At 35.7% G+C, this 17,103-nt stretch overlaps 1 protein-coding gene across 1 annotated transcript in view; it reads left to right on the top strand.

Annotated features, from left to right (window-relative positions):
• Positions 1-14,470, top strand: part of acvr1c (activin A receptor type 1C) — a 58,714-nt gene extending 44,244 nt beyond the window's left edge. The window contains exons 6-9 of the mRNA XM_042494406.2: positions 8,208-8,364; positions 9,173-9,297; positions 9,575-9,705; positions 10,850-14,470. Of these exons, the coding sequence (XP_042350340.1) occupies positions 8,208-8,364; positions 9,173-9,297; positions 9,575-9,705; positions 10,850-10,975 (539 nt within the window). The 3' untranslated portion in view covers positions 10,976-14,470. The remainder of the gene's footprint in view (positions 1-8,207; positions 8,365-9,172; positions 9,298-9,574; positions 9,706-10,849) is intronic.
• Positions 14,471-17,103: the final 2,633 nt, after the last annotated feature.

Genomic DNA, 17,103 nt, shown 5'->3' with positions numbered 1-17,103 from the left:
AAAAACCATATTTTGGCATGTCTAAAAACGACCAAAAAAGCAAGGCTATAGTATGGCAAAATGTCAAAATTTGACACGTCTCAAAATTAGCTAAAAACACCTCAAAACAGCAATAAATAGCATGCTGAGACACGCCATAGCATTAAAACGTGCAAAAATATCCAAAAAACATATTTTGGCATGTCTAAAAATGACCAAAAAGCAAGGCTATAGTATGGCAAAAATGTCAAAATTTGACATGTCTCAAAATTAGCTAAAACACCTCAAAACAGCAATAAATAGCATGCTGAGACACGCCATAGCATTAAAACACAAAAATATCCAAAAACCATATTTTGGCATGTCTAAAAATGACCAAAAAAGCAAGGCTATAGTATGGCAAAATGTCAAAATTTGACACGTCTCAAAATTAGCTAAAAACACCTCAAAACAGCAATAAATAGCATGCTGAGACACGCCATAGCATTAAAACGTGCAAAAAATATCCAAAAAAACATATTTTGGCATGTCGAAAAAACGACCAAAAAAGCAAGGCTATAGTATGGCAAAATGTCAAAATTTGACATGTCTCAAAATTAGCTAAAACACCTCAAAACAGCAATAAATAGCATGCTGAGACACGCCATAGCATTGAAACGTGCAAAAATATCCAAAAACATATTTTAGCATGTCAAAAATAACCAAAAAAGCAAGGCTATAGTATGGCAAAATGTCAAAATTTGACATGTCTCAAAATTAGCTAAAACACCTCAAAACAGCAATAAATAGCATGCTGAGACACGCCATAGCATTAAAACGTGCAAAAATATCCAAAAAACATATTTTGGCATGTTCAAAAAACGACCAAAAAAGCAAGGCTATAGTATGGCAAAATGTCAAAATTTGATATGTCTCAAAATTAGCTAAAAACACCTCAAAACAGCAATAAATAGCATGCTGAGACACGCCATAGCATTAAAACGTGCAAAAAATATCCAAAAAACATATTTTGGCATGTCTAAAAACGACCAAAAAAGCAAGGCTATAGTATGGCAAAATGTCAAAATTTGACATGTCTCAAAATTAGCTAAAAACACCTCAAAACAGCAATAAATAGCATGCTGAGACACACCATAGCATTAAAACGTGCAAAAAATATCCAAAAAAAACATATTTTGGCATGTCGAAAAAATAACCAAAAAAGCAAGGCTATAGTATGGCAAAAATGGCAAAATTTGACACGTCTCAAAATTAGCTAAAAACACCTCAAAACAGCAATAAATAGCATGCTGAGACACGCCATAGCATTAAAACGTGCAAAAATATCCAAAAAACATATTTTGGCATGTCTAAAAATGACCAAAAAAGCAAGGCTATAGTATGGCAAAATGTCAAAATTTGACATGTCTCAAAATTAGCTAAAACACCTCAAAACAGCAATAAATAGCATGCTGAGACACGCCATAGCATTAAAACGTGCAAAAAATATCCAAAAAACATATTTTGGCATGTCGAAAAAATGACCAAAAAGCAAGGCTATAGTATGGCAAAAATGTCAAAATTTGACATGTCTCAAAATTAGCTAAAACACCTCAAAACAGCAATAAATAGCATGCTGAGACACGCCATAGCATTAAAACGTGCAAAAATATCCAAAAACATATTTTGGCATGTCAAAAACGACCAAAAAAGCAAGGCTATAGTATGGCAAAACTGACAAAATTTGACATGTCTCAAAATTAGCTAAAAACACCTCAAAACAGCAATAAATAGCATGCTGAGACACGCCATAGCATTAAAACGCAAAAATATCCAAAAAACCATAATTTGGCACATCAAAAAAACAACCAAAAAAGCAAGGCTATAGTATGGCAAAAATGTCAAAATTTGACATGTCTCAAAATTACCCCAAAACACCTCAAAACAGCAATAAATACCATGCTGAGACACGCCATAGCATTAAAACGTGCAAAAAATATTTAAAAAAAACATATTTTGGCATGTCGAAAAAACGACCAAAAAAGCAAGGCTATAGTATGGCAAAAATGTCAAAATTTGACACGTCCCAAAATTAGCTTAAAACACGTCAAAACACCATAAAAGAGCGTGCTGAGACAGGCTATAGCATTAAAACGTGCAAAAATTGCCCCCAAAACCATATTTTGGCATGTCTAAAAATAACCAAAAAAGCAAGGCTATAGTATGGCAAAAATGTCAAAATTTGACACGTCTCAAAATTAGCTAAAAACACCTCAAAACAGCAATAAATAGCATGCTGAGACACGCCATAGCATTAAAACGTGCAAAAAATATCCAAAAAAACATATTTTGGCATGTCGAAAAAACGACCAAAAAAGCAAGGCGATAGTATGGGAAAAATGTCAAAATTAGACATGTCTCAAAATTAGCTAAAACACCTCAAAACAGCAATAAATAGCATGCTGAGACACGCCATAGCATTAAAACGTGCAATACATATCCAAAAAGCCATATTTTGGCACATCAAAAAAAAAACGATCAAAAAAGCAAGGCTATACTATGGCAAAAATGTCAAAATCTGACACGTCTCAAAATTAGTTAGAAACACCTCAAAACAGCAATAAATAGCATGCTGAGACACGCCATAGCATTAAAACGTGCAAAAAATATTTAAAAAAAACATATTTTGGCATGTCGAAAAAACGACCAAAAAAGCAAGGCTATAGTATGGCAAAAATGTCAAAATTTGACACGTCTCAAAATTAGCTAAAAACACCTCAAAACACCATAAAAGAGCGTGCTGAGACACGCCATAGCATTAAAACGTGCAAAAAATATCCAAAAAACCATATTTTGGCATGTCTAAAAAACGACCAAAAAAGCAAGGCTATAGTATGGCAAAAATGTCAAAATTTGACACGTCTCAAAATTAGCTAAAAACACCTCAAAACAGCAATAAATAGCATGCTGAGACACGCCATAGCATTAAAACGTGCAAAAAATATCCAAAAAACCATATTTTGGCATGTCGAAAAAACGACCAAAAAAGCAAGGCTATAGTAAGGCAAAAATGTCAAAATTTGACATCTCCCAAAATTAGCTAAAAACACCTCAAAACAGCAATAAATAGCATGCTGAGACACGCCATAGCATTAAAACGTGCAAAAAATATCCAAAAAAACATATTTTGGCATGTCGAAAAAACGACCAAAAAGCAAGGCTATAGTATGGCAAAAATGTCAAAATTTGACATGTCTCAAAATTAGCTAAAAACACCTCAAAACAGCAATAAATAGCATGCTGAGACACGCCATAGCATTAAAACGTGCAAAAAATATCCCAAAAAACATATTTTGGCACATCAAAAAAACGACCGAAAAAGCAAGGCTATAGTATGGCAAAAATGTCAAAATTTGATATGTCTCAAAATTAGCTAAAAACACCTCAAAACAGCAATAAATAGCATGCTGAGACACGCCATAGCATTAAAACGTGCAAAAAATATCCAAAAAACCATATTTTGGCATGTCGAAAAAACGACCAAAAAAGCAAGGCTATAGTATGGCAAAAATGTCAAAATTTGACACGTCTCAAAATTAGCTAAAAACACCTCAAAACAGCAATAAATAGCATGCTGAGACACGCCATAGCATTAAAACGCAAAAAATATCCAAAAAACATATTTTGGCACATCAAAAAACGACCAAAAAAGCAAGGCTATAGTATGGCAAAATGTCAAAATTTGACACGTCTCAAAATTAGCTAAAACACCTCAAAACAGCAATAAATAGCATGCTGAGACACGCCATAGCATTAAAACGCAAAAAATATCCAAAAACCATATTTTGGCACATCAAAAAACGACCAAAAAGCAAGGCTATAGTATGGCAAAAATGTCAACATTTGACATGTCTCAAAATTAACTAAAAACACATCAAAACAGCAATAAATAGCATGCCAAGACACACAAAAGCATCAAAACATGCAAAAAATATCCAAAAAAACAAATTTTGGCATGTTGAAAAACGACCAAAAAAGCAAGGCTATAGTATGGCAAAAATGTCAAAATTTGACACGTCTCAAAATTAGCTAAAAACACCTCAAAACAGCAATAAATAGCATGCTGAGACACGCCATAGCATTAAAACGTGCAAAAAATATCCAAAAAAAACATATTTTGGCATGTCAAAAACGACCAAAAATCAAGTCTATAGTATGGCAAAAATGTCAAAATTTGACATGTCTCAAAATTAGCTAAAAACACCTCAAAACAGCAATAAATAGCATGCTGAGACACGCCATAGCATTAAAACATGCAAAAAATATCCAAAAAACATATTTTGGCATGTCAAAAAATGACCAAAAAAGCAAGGCTATAGTATGGCAAAAATGTCAAAATTTGACACGTCTCAAGATTAGCTGAAAACACCTGAAAACAGCAATAAATAGCATGCTGAGACACGCCATAGCATTAAAACGTGCAAAAATATCCAAAAACCATATTTTGGCATGTCTAAAAATGACCAAAAAGCAAGGCTATAGTATGGCAAAATGTCAAAATTTGACATGTCTCAAAATTAGCTAAAACACCTCAAAACAGCAATAAATAGCATGCTGAGACACGCCATAGCATTAAAACGTGCAAAAATATCCAAAAAACCATATTTTGGCATGTCAAAAAACGACCAAAAAGCAAGGCTATAGTATGGCAAAAATGTCAAAATTTGACATGTCTCAAAATTAGCTAAAAACACCTCAAAACAGCAATAAATAGTATGCTGAGACAGGCTATAACATTAAAACGTGCAAAAAATTGCCCCAAAAACCATATTTTGGTATGTCTAAAAATGACCAAAAAGCAAGGCTATAGTATGGCAAAATGTCAAAATTTGACATGTCTCAAAATTAGCTAAAACACCTCAAAACAGCAATAAATAGCATGCTGAGACACGCCATAGCATTAAAACGTGCAAAAATATCCAAAAACCATATTTTGGCACATCAAAAAACGACCAAAAAAGCAAGGCTATAGTATGGCAAAAATGTCAAAATTTGACATGTCTCAAAATTAGCTAAAACACCTCAACACACCAATAAATAGCATGCTGAGACACGCCATAGCATTAAAACGTGCAAAAAATATCCAAAAAACATATTTTGGCATGTCAAAAAACGACCAAAAAAGCAAGGCTATAGTATGGCAAAAATGTCAAAATTTGACACGTCCCAAAATTAGCTAAAACACCTCAAAACAGCAATAAATAGCATGCTGAGACACGCCATAGCATTAAAACGTGCAAAAATATCCAAAAAACATATTTTGGCATGTCGAAAAACGACCAAAAAGCAAGGCTATAGTATGGCAAAATGTCAAAATTTGACACGTCTCAAAATTAGCTAAAAACACCTCAAAACAGCAATAAATAGCATGCTGAGACACGCCATAGCATTAAAACATGCAAAAATATCCAAAAACCATATTTTGGCACATCAAAAAAACGACCAAAAAAGCAAGGCTATAGTATGGCAAAAATGTCAAAATTTGACATGTCTCAAAATTAGCTAAAAACACATCAAAACAGCAATAAATAGCATGCTGAGACACGCCATAGCATTAAAACGTGCAAAAAAACCCCAAAAAACCATATTTTGGCATGTCAAAAACGACCAAAAAGCAAGGCTATAGTATGGCAAAATGTCAAAATTTGACATGTCTCAAAATTAGCTAAAACACCTCAAAACAGCAATAAATAGCATGCTGAGACACGCCATAGCATTAAAACGCAAAAAATATCCAAAAAACCATATTTTGGCACATCAAAAAAACGACCAAAAAAGCAAGGCTATAGTATGGCAAAAATGTCAAAATTTGACATGTCTCAAAATTAGCTAAAAACACCTCAAAACAGCAATAAATAGCATGCTGAGACACGCCATAGCATTAAAACGTGCAAAAATATCCAAAAACCATATTTTGGCATGTCAAAAAACGACCAAAAAAGCAAGGCTATAGTATGGCAAAATGTCAAAATTTGACATGTCTCAAAATTAGCTCAAAACATCATAAAAGAGCATGCTGAGACACGCCATAGCATTAAAACGTGCAAAAAATATCCAAAAAACCATATTTTGGCACATCAAAAAAACGACCAAAAAAGCAAGGCTATAGTATGGCAAAATGTCAAAATTTGACATGTCTCAAATTTAGCTTAAACCACCTCAAAACAGCAATAAATAGCATGCTGAGACACGCCATAGCATTAAAACGTGCAAAAAAACCCCAAAAAAACCATCTTTTGGCATGTCGAAAAAACAACCAAAAAAGCAAGGCTATAGTATGGCAAAAATGTCAAAATTTGACACGTCTCAAAATTAGTTAAAAACACGTCAAAACAGCAATAAATAGCATTCTGAGCCCCGCCATAGCATTAAAACGTGCAAAAATTGCCCAAAAAAACATATTTTGTCATGTCTAAAAAATGACCAAAAAAGCAAGGCTATAGTATGGCAAAAATGTCAAAATTTGACACGTCCCAAAATTAGCTCAAAACATCATAAAAGAGCATGCTGAGACTGGCCATAGCATTTGAAAGTGCAAATATGGTCAAAAACAACATAATTTGGCTTGTCAAAAAAATATCTGAAAACCATTTATTTCAGCTCACAAAGATGCGCCATAGCGTAGCATGTTGACAAAAGAGTCCCCAAACAGCCAAAAAGTCAAATTATAGCACATTGAAAAATTGGTCAAAAACCGTATAGTATAGTATGGTGAAAAATCTAAAATTTTGACATGTTCTAAAAATGTCTGAAAACTACTTACAACAGCTGATTTAGACGCGCCATAGCATAGCATGTTGAAAAAAGTGTCCCCAAAACAGTCAAAAAGTCAAATTTTAGGACGTTAAGAAATTGGCAAAAAACCGCATAGTATAGTAAGGTGAAAAAACTTAAATTTTGACATGTCGTAAAAACAGCAGAAAACCACTTATTACAGCTCATAAAGATGTGCCATAGCTTTTTTTTTTATTTTGGATGACAAAATACACTATGACAGTTTTTTTTTTATGTTTTGGATGCCTTACTTTAGACAATTAATTAATTTCAAATAATATAAGCTTTCATGTTAAGGCCAAAAAATCAGCAGGACACTGCAGGGAATTGAACCCCATCCCAGTAAACCAGGAGTACCATTACCAGTGCCTTTTGTTTTTTTATGGCTACATGGAAGACAAAGCAAAACCTGCATTAGCAACAGCATATTAGTGGCAGCATTTCAGACTGCTGTCGTTGTACCAAATTTTGGTTAACAAATGCTAATAGTAATGTCATTAGTCCACTTTAGTACAGTACAGTTTCACTGTGCTACTTTGATTAGATGATGATTACATACAACATGTAAGAATACTACAAAACATTTTTGCAGATGCTTTTTTTTTTCACTCCAGTGAAGAAATTTTAATGTGCCTCCAAGTAAACGAAAAATCCAAAATCATAGAAATTTTTAGATTAATTGAAGTCACGTACAGCAACAAAACTATATCAAACATCTGTTTACAAATTCTCACATAGTTGCTAAAGCCTTAACATTTAGAAAAACTTCTGCATAAACATTGTAGGCACACACCAGGCTTTTTCTGGAGTCTTTTAAACAGAAAGGTTTTAGCAAGATTGCGTATGTTAGAGAAGAGCGTATGACTGGATAAATGAAACTTGGATAATACTGCATGAGTTGTGTGAGAGCTTTTTCAGCGGATGTTTTTGATAGTTTTTCTGTTGATGAACTAAAGTCACAGGCGACTGCGATCAACAAGAATTTTCTGTTTTTGTTTCTCACACATTCAATGTAACACAGGGTGAGTTATTCATACATAAATGGTTGTTTTGGGATGAAGCATTTCGTTAAAGCTACTAAGTCAGACAGTGAAAAGATGATTCAAGTGTAGTCAGTTAATTTTGTAAATTTTGTAAAACTGTGTTCATACATGCACTGAACACAGTTCTCCTGCACTTTTGCAACACAGGAAAAGTTATTTTATTTCTGCAACCTCACTGCTGAATGCTACTAAATCCTACACACTAGACTTTTAAGTCTGTTTTGTTTTTCATATTTGACTTTAACCATTTTATATGTTTTTATTTCATGAATCCTGCAAAATGTGCCTTATTTTTATCCATCACTGTAAAGATGAATAATATTTGTTTACATGTGAAACATAAAACCTTATTGGTGCTCTTCCTGGTTCTAGGGAAACCTGCCATTGCTCACAGAGACCTAAAGTCTAAAAATGTCCTGGTGAAGAAAAACGGCACGGCTGTCATCGCAGATTTAGGTTTGGCTGTTAAACACGACTCCAGCACCAATGCCATCGACATACCATCCAACCACAGAGTTGGAACTAAGAGGTGGGATTCACCTCACAACACACAATTGACACAAAAAATAGAAAGAGGAAATGATCTGTCTTTAAACCTGCTTTAAACTGATGTTCTCGTTTTCATAGTTTTAATAGCCAGCGCTATTAATTGGCTCACAACATTGAAACCTTCCTGTTTTCTGCAAGAAAAGCAGAATCCATAATCAGAAACCCACTGTGTAACGCACATTCGGTCCCACTAGTTCCTAAAGTAATCTGTTCGTTAGCAGTCAGCTGAGTGGGTGTGGTCACGGTGTAATAATGAAATAATGAGTGTTGTTTGAGGTCTGTTGAGAAAAATGCTGGACAAAGTCATGAAACCTCAAGTTATTTTGGATTAGAAAACAATAGGATTGATGCAGGTATAACACAACCAGCTATTGTTAAAAAATATGTTTTTTTCTGGTAAAATGATGTATGAACATTATCTCTAGGCCAAACATAAATGTTGAACATGTAGGATTTCAAATCTTTAACTTTGGTGACTCCTGGTGGTATTATGCAAGCTCACAAGAAACAAACTGTAAAGTATCTTCAAGATCAACACTTAAATAACATAAATCACCAGAGTGCTGTCAGTTTTGTTTTTATCGATGATTTGTTTTTCAAGTCCCCTTAAACATATTTTTTTTAAATCGTTTTATGTTCACAGAGATTAACTGAGCATGTTTTTCTGTAGCCCATTTCTAAATTTTCATTCAGAGAACATGGGGCTATGAACTCACACAAAAATCACTTAGGGAAAGAAGTACTGGGTTCTTTATTTAATTAGCTCTTAATCATTTTGTCCTCTGCAGGTACATGGCCCCAGAAATCCTGGATGAGACAATCAATATGAACAGCTTTGAGTCATTCAAGAGGGCGGATATCTACTCGCTGGGCCTGGTGTTCTGGGAACTGGCCCGAAGATGCTCTGTCAGGGGTATGTCGAATGACGCATACACAGTCAGAACTGTTGATCTATATTTTAGAAATATTAAATGGCCAAGTCATCAACAAAACTGCACTGTGGCACTGATAGCTCTTGCATGACACAGCTGATTAGTCGTTTATGTATGTGTCATGTCAGATTGTTCCTCGCACAATTTTTTTTTTGTGGATTTTGTGGTTTTATTTCACACACGGTATGTTGTCAGTTCTGTGCGTCACTACGTGGGTGAGGAAAAGCTTGATAAGCAAAATCTACACCTTTTTCATAGGACTTCATGAAGATTTCCAGCTGCCTTATTATGACCTGGTGCCTTCTGATCCGACCATTGAGGATATGAGGAAAGTGGTGTGTGAGCAGAAACTCAGACCCAACGTTCCCAACCAGTGGCAGAGCTGTGAGGTGAGACGGGTGAATGTATGTAATGTATCATCATGTAAGATTGTTCTTAATGACACTATAACACTAACACATCACTAGTGTATGTATCGAACTGTAAAAAAGAAACAGATCCAAAGGAAAAACATAATAAGGACGAACATTTTTTGTGGTAGAGATGGTCAGTGTATGATCAAATTTTTAATCTACAAATAAACTGACTACACTTGAATAATAATTTTCACTGACCCGTGTTATGATGAATTTGTGAAGAAAACTTATTTTTCTTACATGCCTTCACGGTGAAGGAAGATTCTAATAATGGATAAAATTCACGTTGAATTTGAGTAAAACGGGGCCGCATTTAACAACGGCAAAGCTCTGTCAAAATGTCCATTTACAAACTCTCACACAGCTCATGTAGTATAATCCAAGTCTCATTTATCCAGTCTTATTCTCAGCACTTTAATATGCCAACACTTCAGTACAGGAAGTCTCATAAACTGACAAATAGTGCGTCTGGGCATGTGCGTGCATTTGAACTCTGCTTAGCGCACAAGCAGAGTTCAAGCCCAGGGACGCTACTTGTACAAAAGCGTTTTAAATAATATGTTTTAGAGAAAATGCTTGTGTTTAGGAAGCACTATGTGAACCTGTTTTCTTCATAAATTCAACATAACGTTGGGCGAGTAATTCATATAAACATGATCACTTAGTGGCTGAAGTATTCCTTTACGAATTAGAGCTCCCCTCATCGATGACTGAAAGCACTGTTATCTGCTCACCTGTTACATCTTGGATGAAAGCTTACTGAAAAACTGAAAAAAACAAGGACACAATACATTTTTGGCAGGTATGGGGTTACTGAACTTTTAAGATTATCAACAGTGTTGCTACAGTCTGTGCTGAACTTACCACCGACCTGAAACATCCTATCTGAACTGTGATGATGTTCATATGCTTGGAAAGGCATGAACTACATGTGCATTGTTTGTAACCAAAAATGTCAGTGCTTTTTGATAACTACCAATAATGGATTTAAAGCACAAACTGTGGCTCTTGATATTTATGCCATTCAAGGTAGGAAGCTTAAATTTCAGCCTGGTGTCTGAATGGAGTGAGATTTGTCTTTTATGTAAATAACACCGTTTTCTTGTTGATACTGCAGGCTCTGCGTGTGATGGGCAAACTGATGAGAGAGTGCTGGTACGCCAACCCTGCCGCTCGACTCACAGCTCTGCGGGTCAAGAAAACCGTGTCTCACCTGTCTGTCATCAAAGATGTCAAAGATTAGTTTGATTTGTTGCCCTGCAGATCAGCACTGGTGCTGGCACTGGTGGAGCATGATGGACTTAGAGTCGTTATGGGAAGCAAACTGGGAGAAACTGTTGTCTCTAACAGCCTGAGGCTGCCCTCTACAGGACACAGCCACACTGTTCACCCTCAGAGAGCAACTGCAGGTTGTTTTTGGTGCCAAAGTATTGTAGGGGGTGTCTGTGGCTGCTTTGCACATAGCCACCTAATAAAAAAAAGAACCAAACAGCTGAACTTTTGGTAGGAAGAGCCATATGAAATAAGAATATGTATAATGTATATACAGATTATTTTGCTACCTCAGACATTTAAGTGCCCAAAGCTTGAAGTTGCACATTGTGATGTTTTTTGTGCCATATCTTGTAGCAAACACAGTATTGCTGTGTGGTTAGTGTGCTTACTGACAATCACAAAAGGATACTGGATGAAACTAGTTCTGACTGGTTTTAAATGACACACTACAGTGTTTAAAGTGCTTTTGAATAGTTATTACAGTACCATTGTAGATAAATGGTTTGATGAAAGGTTGAAACTATACACTTAACATGAATACTACTCTACATCCTTTATTTAAATACATCCAAGTGGGTTTTTTTTAATGTGAATTAGTTCTGACAAATGGAAGTTGGTCCACTGGTTCTGTTGATCCGGATACTTTGACAGATATTTAACGGATCATGATGACACTTGGCACAGATATTCCTTATCCTCAGAGTAGGAGCCACTGACTTTTAAAGGGACAGTTCACCCCAAATCAAAAAAACATATTTTTCAGGTTGCGATATTTATCAATCTAGATTGTTTCGGTGTGAGTTGCAGGATGTTGTAGAGATGTCTGCCTTCTTTCCAATATAATGGAACTCGGTGGCAAGCAGCTTGTGGTGCTCAAAGTGCTAAATAAATAAATACATTGTAAAACTCAGCAGAAATGTCTCTTTCCAGAAATCATAATCATATTTTCTTTCCTTGAAACCACAACTGCCATACATATCACTGTTATGGTTATCCGTGGCCGAGAGGATCATGCTCGTGACAGTGTGAGATGTAAACATTAATGGTGTCCTCCTCTGTGGTGCTAGATGAGCGGGTAGTAGATGCATCCTTCTTTCTGCACGGTGATACGGTTGGCAGATGTAGGTCTGTAGAAAAAAAAGTTTCCACCTGAGCAGGTTGTGAATTCTGGAAAGACACATTGCTGTTGAGTTTTTCAGATGTACTTTAGGTGCTTTTAGCACCACAAGCCAAGTGCCATCTAGTTTCATTATATTGGAGAGAAGGCAGACAGATGTAAACGAAGGCAGATATCTCAAACACTTGGCACTTCACACCAAAACAATCTAGGTTAAGAAAGAGCACTACAGGTAAGAGGAAAAATATGCATTTTTTTAAGCTGGGTGAACTTGTCCTGTGAGTACAACTTAGCCTGATCTGAAACTAATAAGAGTGCAGTCTTACAGTCTTTGGCTGTCCTAAAATCTGATTTTTTTTTTTCCCCTTTTGGATTGAGTAAAAACTTGACCGTTACTCTGGCGCTGCCTACAGCCCAAACTTTAAACATTTAGACTGACTAGTGATTAAAAAATACATTTAAATAATAAAGTTGTCTTTCCATATTTTAACAACCTCATGGGATCAGTAGAGTGGCTAGAGACTTTTTTTATGATGTCCTTAGCATGTAAAGAAAAGTACATCTATAAGCTCCTGCTATAAATTTTGCACATTTAAAGCTTTCAGTTGCTGAAAATAGCTGCTCTCTGACAGGTGAATGCAAGTTTGTTAAACAAACAAAAGCTCAATCACGAATGTGAAAAGTTACGTTTGATGTTTCTCTGATATATTTATTCAGACTGGAAACATGTTATTCAAAGTAAAATATCTTAGCTACCCTAATGCACAAGTCAATATGTCATTATTGTTAACAATGGCTCATTGTTGTTGTTTTTTTAACAGGGAAGTGTAACAGCTGCATACAGTATGTTAGAAAACACTCCATTTTGCAAGCCCAGTCTGGTTTTACAGCTTTCCCATTATACCAGATAATTGTGACAAAAGTAAAGATAAGAAAAGCTAGTAAAAAAACAAAAAACAAGAGTCAAGTCAAGTCAATTTTATTTATGAAGCCCATTATCACAAAACACGGTTTGCCTCACAGGGCTTTACAGCATACAAAACCCCTCTGCCCTTAGACCCTCACATCACCTACTGAAAAAGCCCCGAAAAAGAACCCCTGAAACGGGGGGGAAAAAAATGGAAGAGGATAATGACAAATTCCTAAGTGATAGTTGAAAACATTTCACTTGCGGAGCACAGTCTGGGTGCACATGACTGTATGATCACCAGTCTGCCACTGTGTGATGAGGCCTGTAAAGCCTTGTCATAATGGGCTTAGGGAAAGTGCACGAGTACAGCATGTGTGAAGGTGTGCCTGTGTGTGTGTTTCATATCATGGGAACTGATCCTGTATTTGAAGATGTGAATCTGGTTAATCACTGTAGTGCTGTGGAGAATCTCTATTCACCTTTCCCAATTATCATAGCTTTCAATTCATTCTCAGTTAGTGTTTATGTTTTTAGCTGCTAAGGAGAGTTATACACTTCCATGTAGCTGCTCAGTGTTGACCCATATAATCAGTGTACCCCTGTTATGAAAGTGTCATGATTACTGGTGGATATGTAGCATCAGCTGTGTTGCCTCTTAAAAATAAGCTATGTACAGTAGCCTGTCGCTCTCTTGACAAATGACACTTTATGTACGTGTCTACATTTATGTCTGTGAAATTATTAGTTGACTGCAATCATGGAATCATTTGACTTTGCAGAATACAACTATGAATTATTAAAAATGCAGTATTAAAATGTCTTTGCCTGTGTCCATTAAAAAATACATGTAAAATATAGATTTTTTAAATGATGTTGGATGCTGAGCCGAGCTTATATTTTTACTGTTGTGTCATATCTGCTTCTCCAAGAATTAGACAGATGACCCAGCTGATAATTGACTATATAAAAGACTTATCAATCATTCCAAAGAGGAGTGACCACCATGTGCAATTTCTGATCGGTGTCTTTTTTATATATACATATATATATATATATTACATTGTATATGAAATTGCTAAATATTAACAAATGTGATACCGCTTTCATAACCTAAGACTTTATAAGCGTATTGATTTTAAACCATCCAGTTATCTAGATGAATACTTTTGATTCATGTAAAACTGTTTTGTGTTGTTGCTCAGATTTCATGCCATTGCATTGTATCTTTTCTCTTGCACTATTTATTCTGTATAGAAATATGTGATATCAGTGGGTCAATAAACTGTTTTTCATGGAAGAAACATTTTTTGTTTAGTGTAAGATGTCTCATTTTGCAACTGCAATTCTGAAAGCACCGATTGTGCAGAGCTGCACATATTACTGCAAATAGGACAAGATTTCCCGGAACAATTTATCTGAAATAGGTCTTTTTATCTTCCCCGTCACACTTACACCTTAACTGACATGACTCATCGGCCCTTTCTGTTCTGCCGCTCTCTGTGTTCACTATTTATGATGTGTCGGTTAGATAGAGGAAATAAAAGTGTAACATTGAGGCCATCAGCACTACACAGATGAATCAACACCACAAGTTAGTGCTGCGAGGTGCTTTAACGGACTTTTACTGTGCTGCCTGTCACCTCAGACAAGAGGTTACTCAGTGTCACCACAGAAGCTTCATGGGACACGTTTGAAAAAAAATGAGCTAGTGATCCTGTTGTCTAAATTTGACACAATGATATTAGTTAGGGTTTTAGCTTTCTTCAGTATAATTAAAACATGGATTCACATTTTCTCCACATAAAAACGTAACTTTGGTATTTTTTGATCCCTGACTTTCCCATATTTTTGTGTCTAGTGACTAATGGGAGCAGAAATTGTTGAAATTTGTCCAATACTGAGCGAGATAGTAAAACAGGTGGCAATGTTATGCTATTAGGCAATTATGCAGCATCAGTTTACATCCACTTGTTTTTGCCACTGACAGGCCCAGATTATTAAAAGTGTCTGACAACATTTTGGAAAGAATCCCGACAGAGATAGACTTTTTTTTGTTTTTGAGTATAATCATTTTTGTTTAAACAGTCCTGTAACCACCAAACCCACCAGACTTCATTTAAAAAAATAGTAATTTCATCGTCACACTTAATTGCATTTAAGTCAAAGTCAACAGAAACAAATTCAAACTCACAAAAGCTGTCATATTTGTTTTTTCAACTGTTCCAATAATGGCCATGCATGTACTCAGGAGGCAGCTTTAAGCACCATGTGCCCAAGACATATTACCCTTTGTGGAACAATAAAATTTATCTTATCTTATCCTTTCCATAATTGTGAGAGACACTTATAATAATAATCTGAGCCTGTCAGTGGCAAAAAAGACCACTTTTAGTGGATGTAAATTGATGGTGCACAAATACCCTGAATGGTTCCATTGCAGTCTGTTTCAACACTAATTTTTAAAAAAAAATGTTGCTCTCATGAGTGACTAAGACACAGAAACATGGGGAAAAGGGTAAAGGTAAAAAAAACAAGGACAGAATGACTGTAAAACAGGGGGGTGATCATTTATAAACTGTAAAATTGTAAGATAGCCACTTGATTTGACTAATAACTGTGGCGAACACCAGGCCAGACAATGGTTGGGTGTACTGTTTTAAAGAGGTTATGATTTTCTTTTGCCATCACTATTTTCCTTACAACCATATCCAAAACACTCCTTGCCAACACACCTTCCAAACCACTTTAAGAGCTTAAGGAACACACTCAAATAAATAAAATCAGCCCTCACATAAGTTAAACATAACCATTAAACATATAAATATATACACAACAGGCCCGCTTCTGGACCGGTTTGAATGGGGGGCAGTAAGAGATGTTAGTAATATGAGTTATCTCATTACTAACTGTCTATTACAGTTTTTAGGACCGTATGCTATGATGCAGCGTTTCATGCTTTTTCTCTAAAGCTAAAGGGCATTGCTTTTTAGGGTATGAGGTAAGGCTGGGTATTGTCAAGATCCTCACAATTCAATTTGATTTCGATTCTTTGGGTCAGGATTTGATTTAATTTCAATTCAATATCGATTCAATTATGTGTGTAGATGTCAGAAATACCCAGATAGTTCATTAGTTTGCCTTCTGATATGTGTTAAATAAAGTGTGAATTATCTATATTGATTTAGAACAAACTGACACCAAAACTTATTTTACCATTACATTATTCTTTATTAAATAAAAATTAAAACTAAAAGGAATTTAAAGTACAGAAAAGTGCATATTTTTGCCTGAGCTGAACGTCACAAAAGTACTAATCATGTATGCAGGATTTGTTTACCTGCATTGGTGTGATCCACAGCTTTAGCGTTAGCAACAGGTTGCAAAACATCTGTGTTGTCGGCTCAAATGGTTACGAATGTTTGTCGTATTGTTGCAGTGTTTTAACACTGACTCACGAGCCTCACACACGACGTAACTACTATCGACTTTGTGTATCCAAACGTCGGCTTTTAATGTTGTTGGCGCTGATTTTAACCATAACGCACTGCTACCTTGCGCCACTGTCGCTGTTTTAATGAATAAACAACAGATGTAAGCTGTGTTTGAAACCGTCCCCTCATTCACTCACACACTATTCACTGTGTGGCGTGTATTTAATAGTGCACTATATAGGGAATAACCAAATGAGATTTTGGACACTACATTGGAATTTTTTTTCCTCAGAAATACATGACCGCATTGCATTGTGGTAGACGGGAGTTGAATTACATGTTACATCGTATGTACACTCAAATTTGCTGTGCATTGTGGGTATTTTATAGTGCTCTATATAGTGGATGAAATTAACAGCAGAAAATTCGGACACCACTACAAAAAGCTTAACACACTATATAGTGAACTATATCCGTGATAGGGGACGATTTTGGACACAGCTGTTGTTTGGGGGTCAAGCGGGGCCTCTGAACAACGTGGCACCACTCACACTGCCCCCACAGGAGCGGGGCGTCATTACAACAGAAATAATCGATTTCAGGATTTTATGAATCAATACTGAATTGGGGAAAATAAT

The sequence above is a fragment of the Plectropomus leopardus genome, chromosome 10 (assembly GCF_026936395.1).
Source record: "Plectropomus leopardus strain MGB_pleo_1.0 chromosome 10, ASM2693639v1, whole genome shotgun sequence".
Taxonomy (NCBI): domain Eukaryota; kingdom Metazoa; phylum Chordata; class Actinopteri; order Perciformes; family Serranidae; genus Plectropomus; species Plectropomus leopardus.
This window is presented reverse-complemented; position numbering and strand designations above follow the sequence as displayed.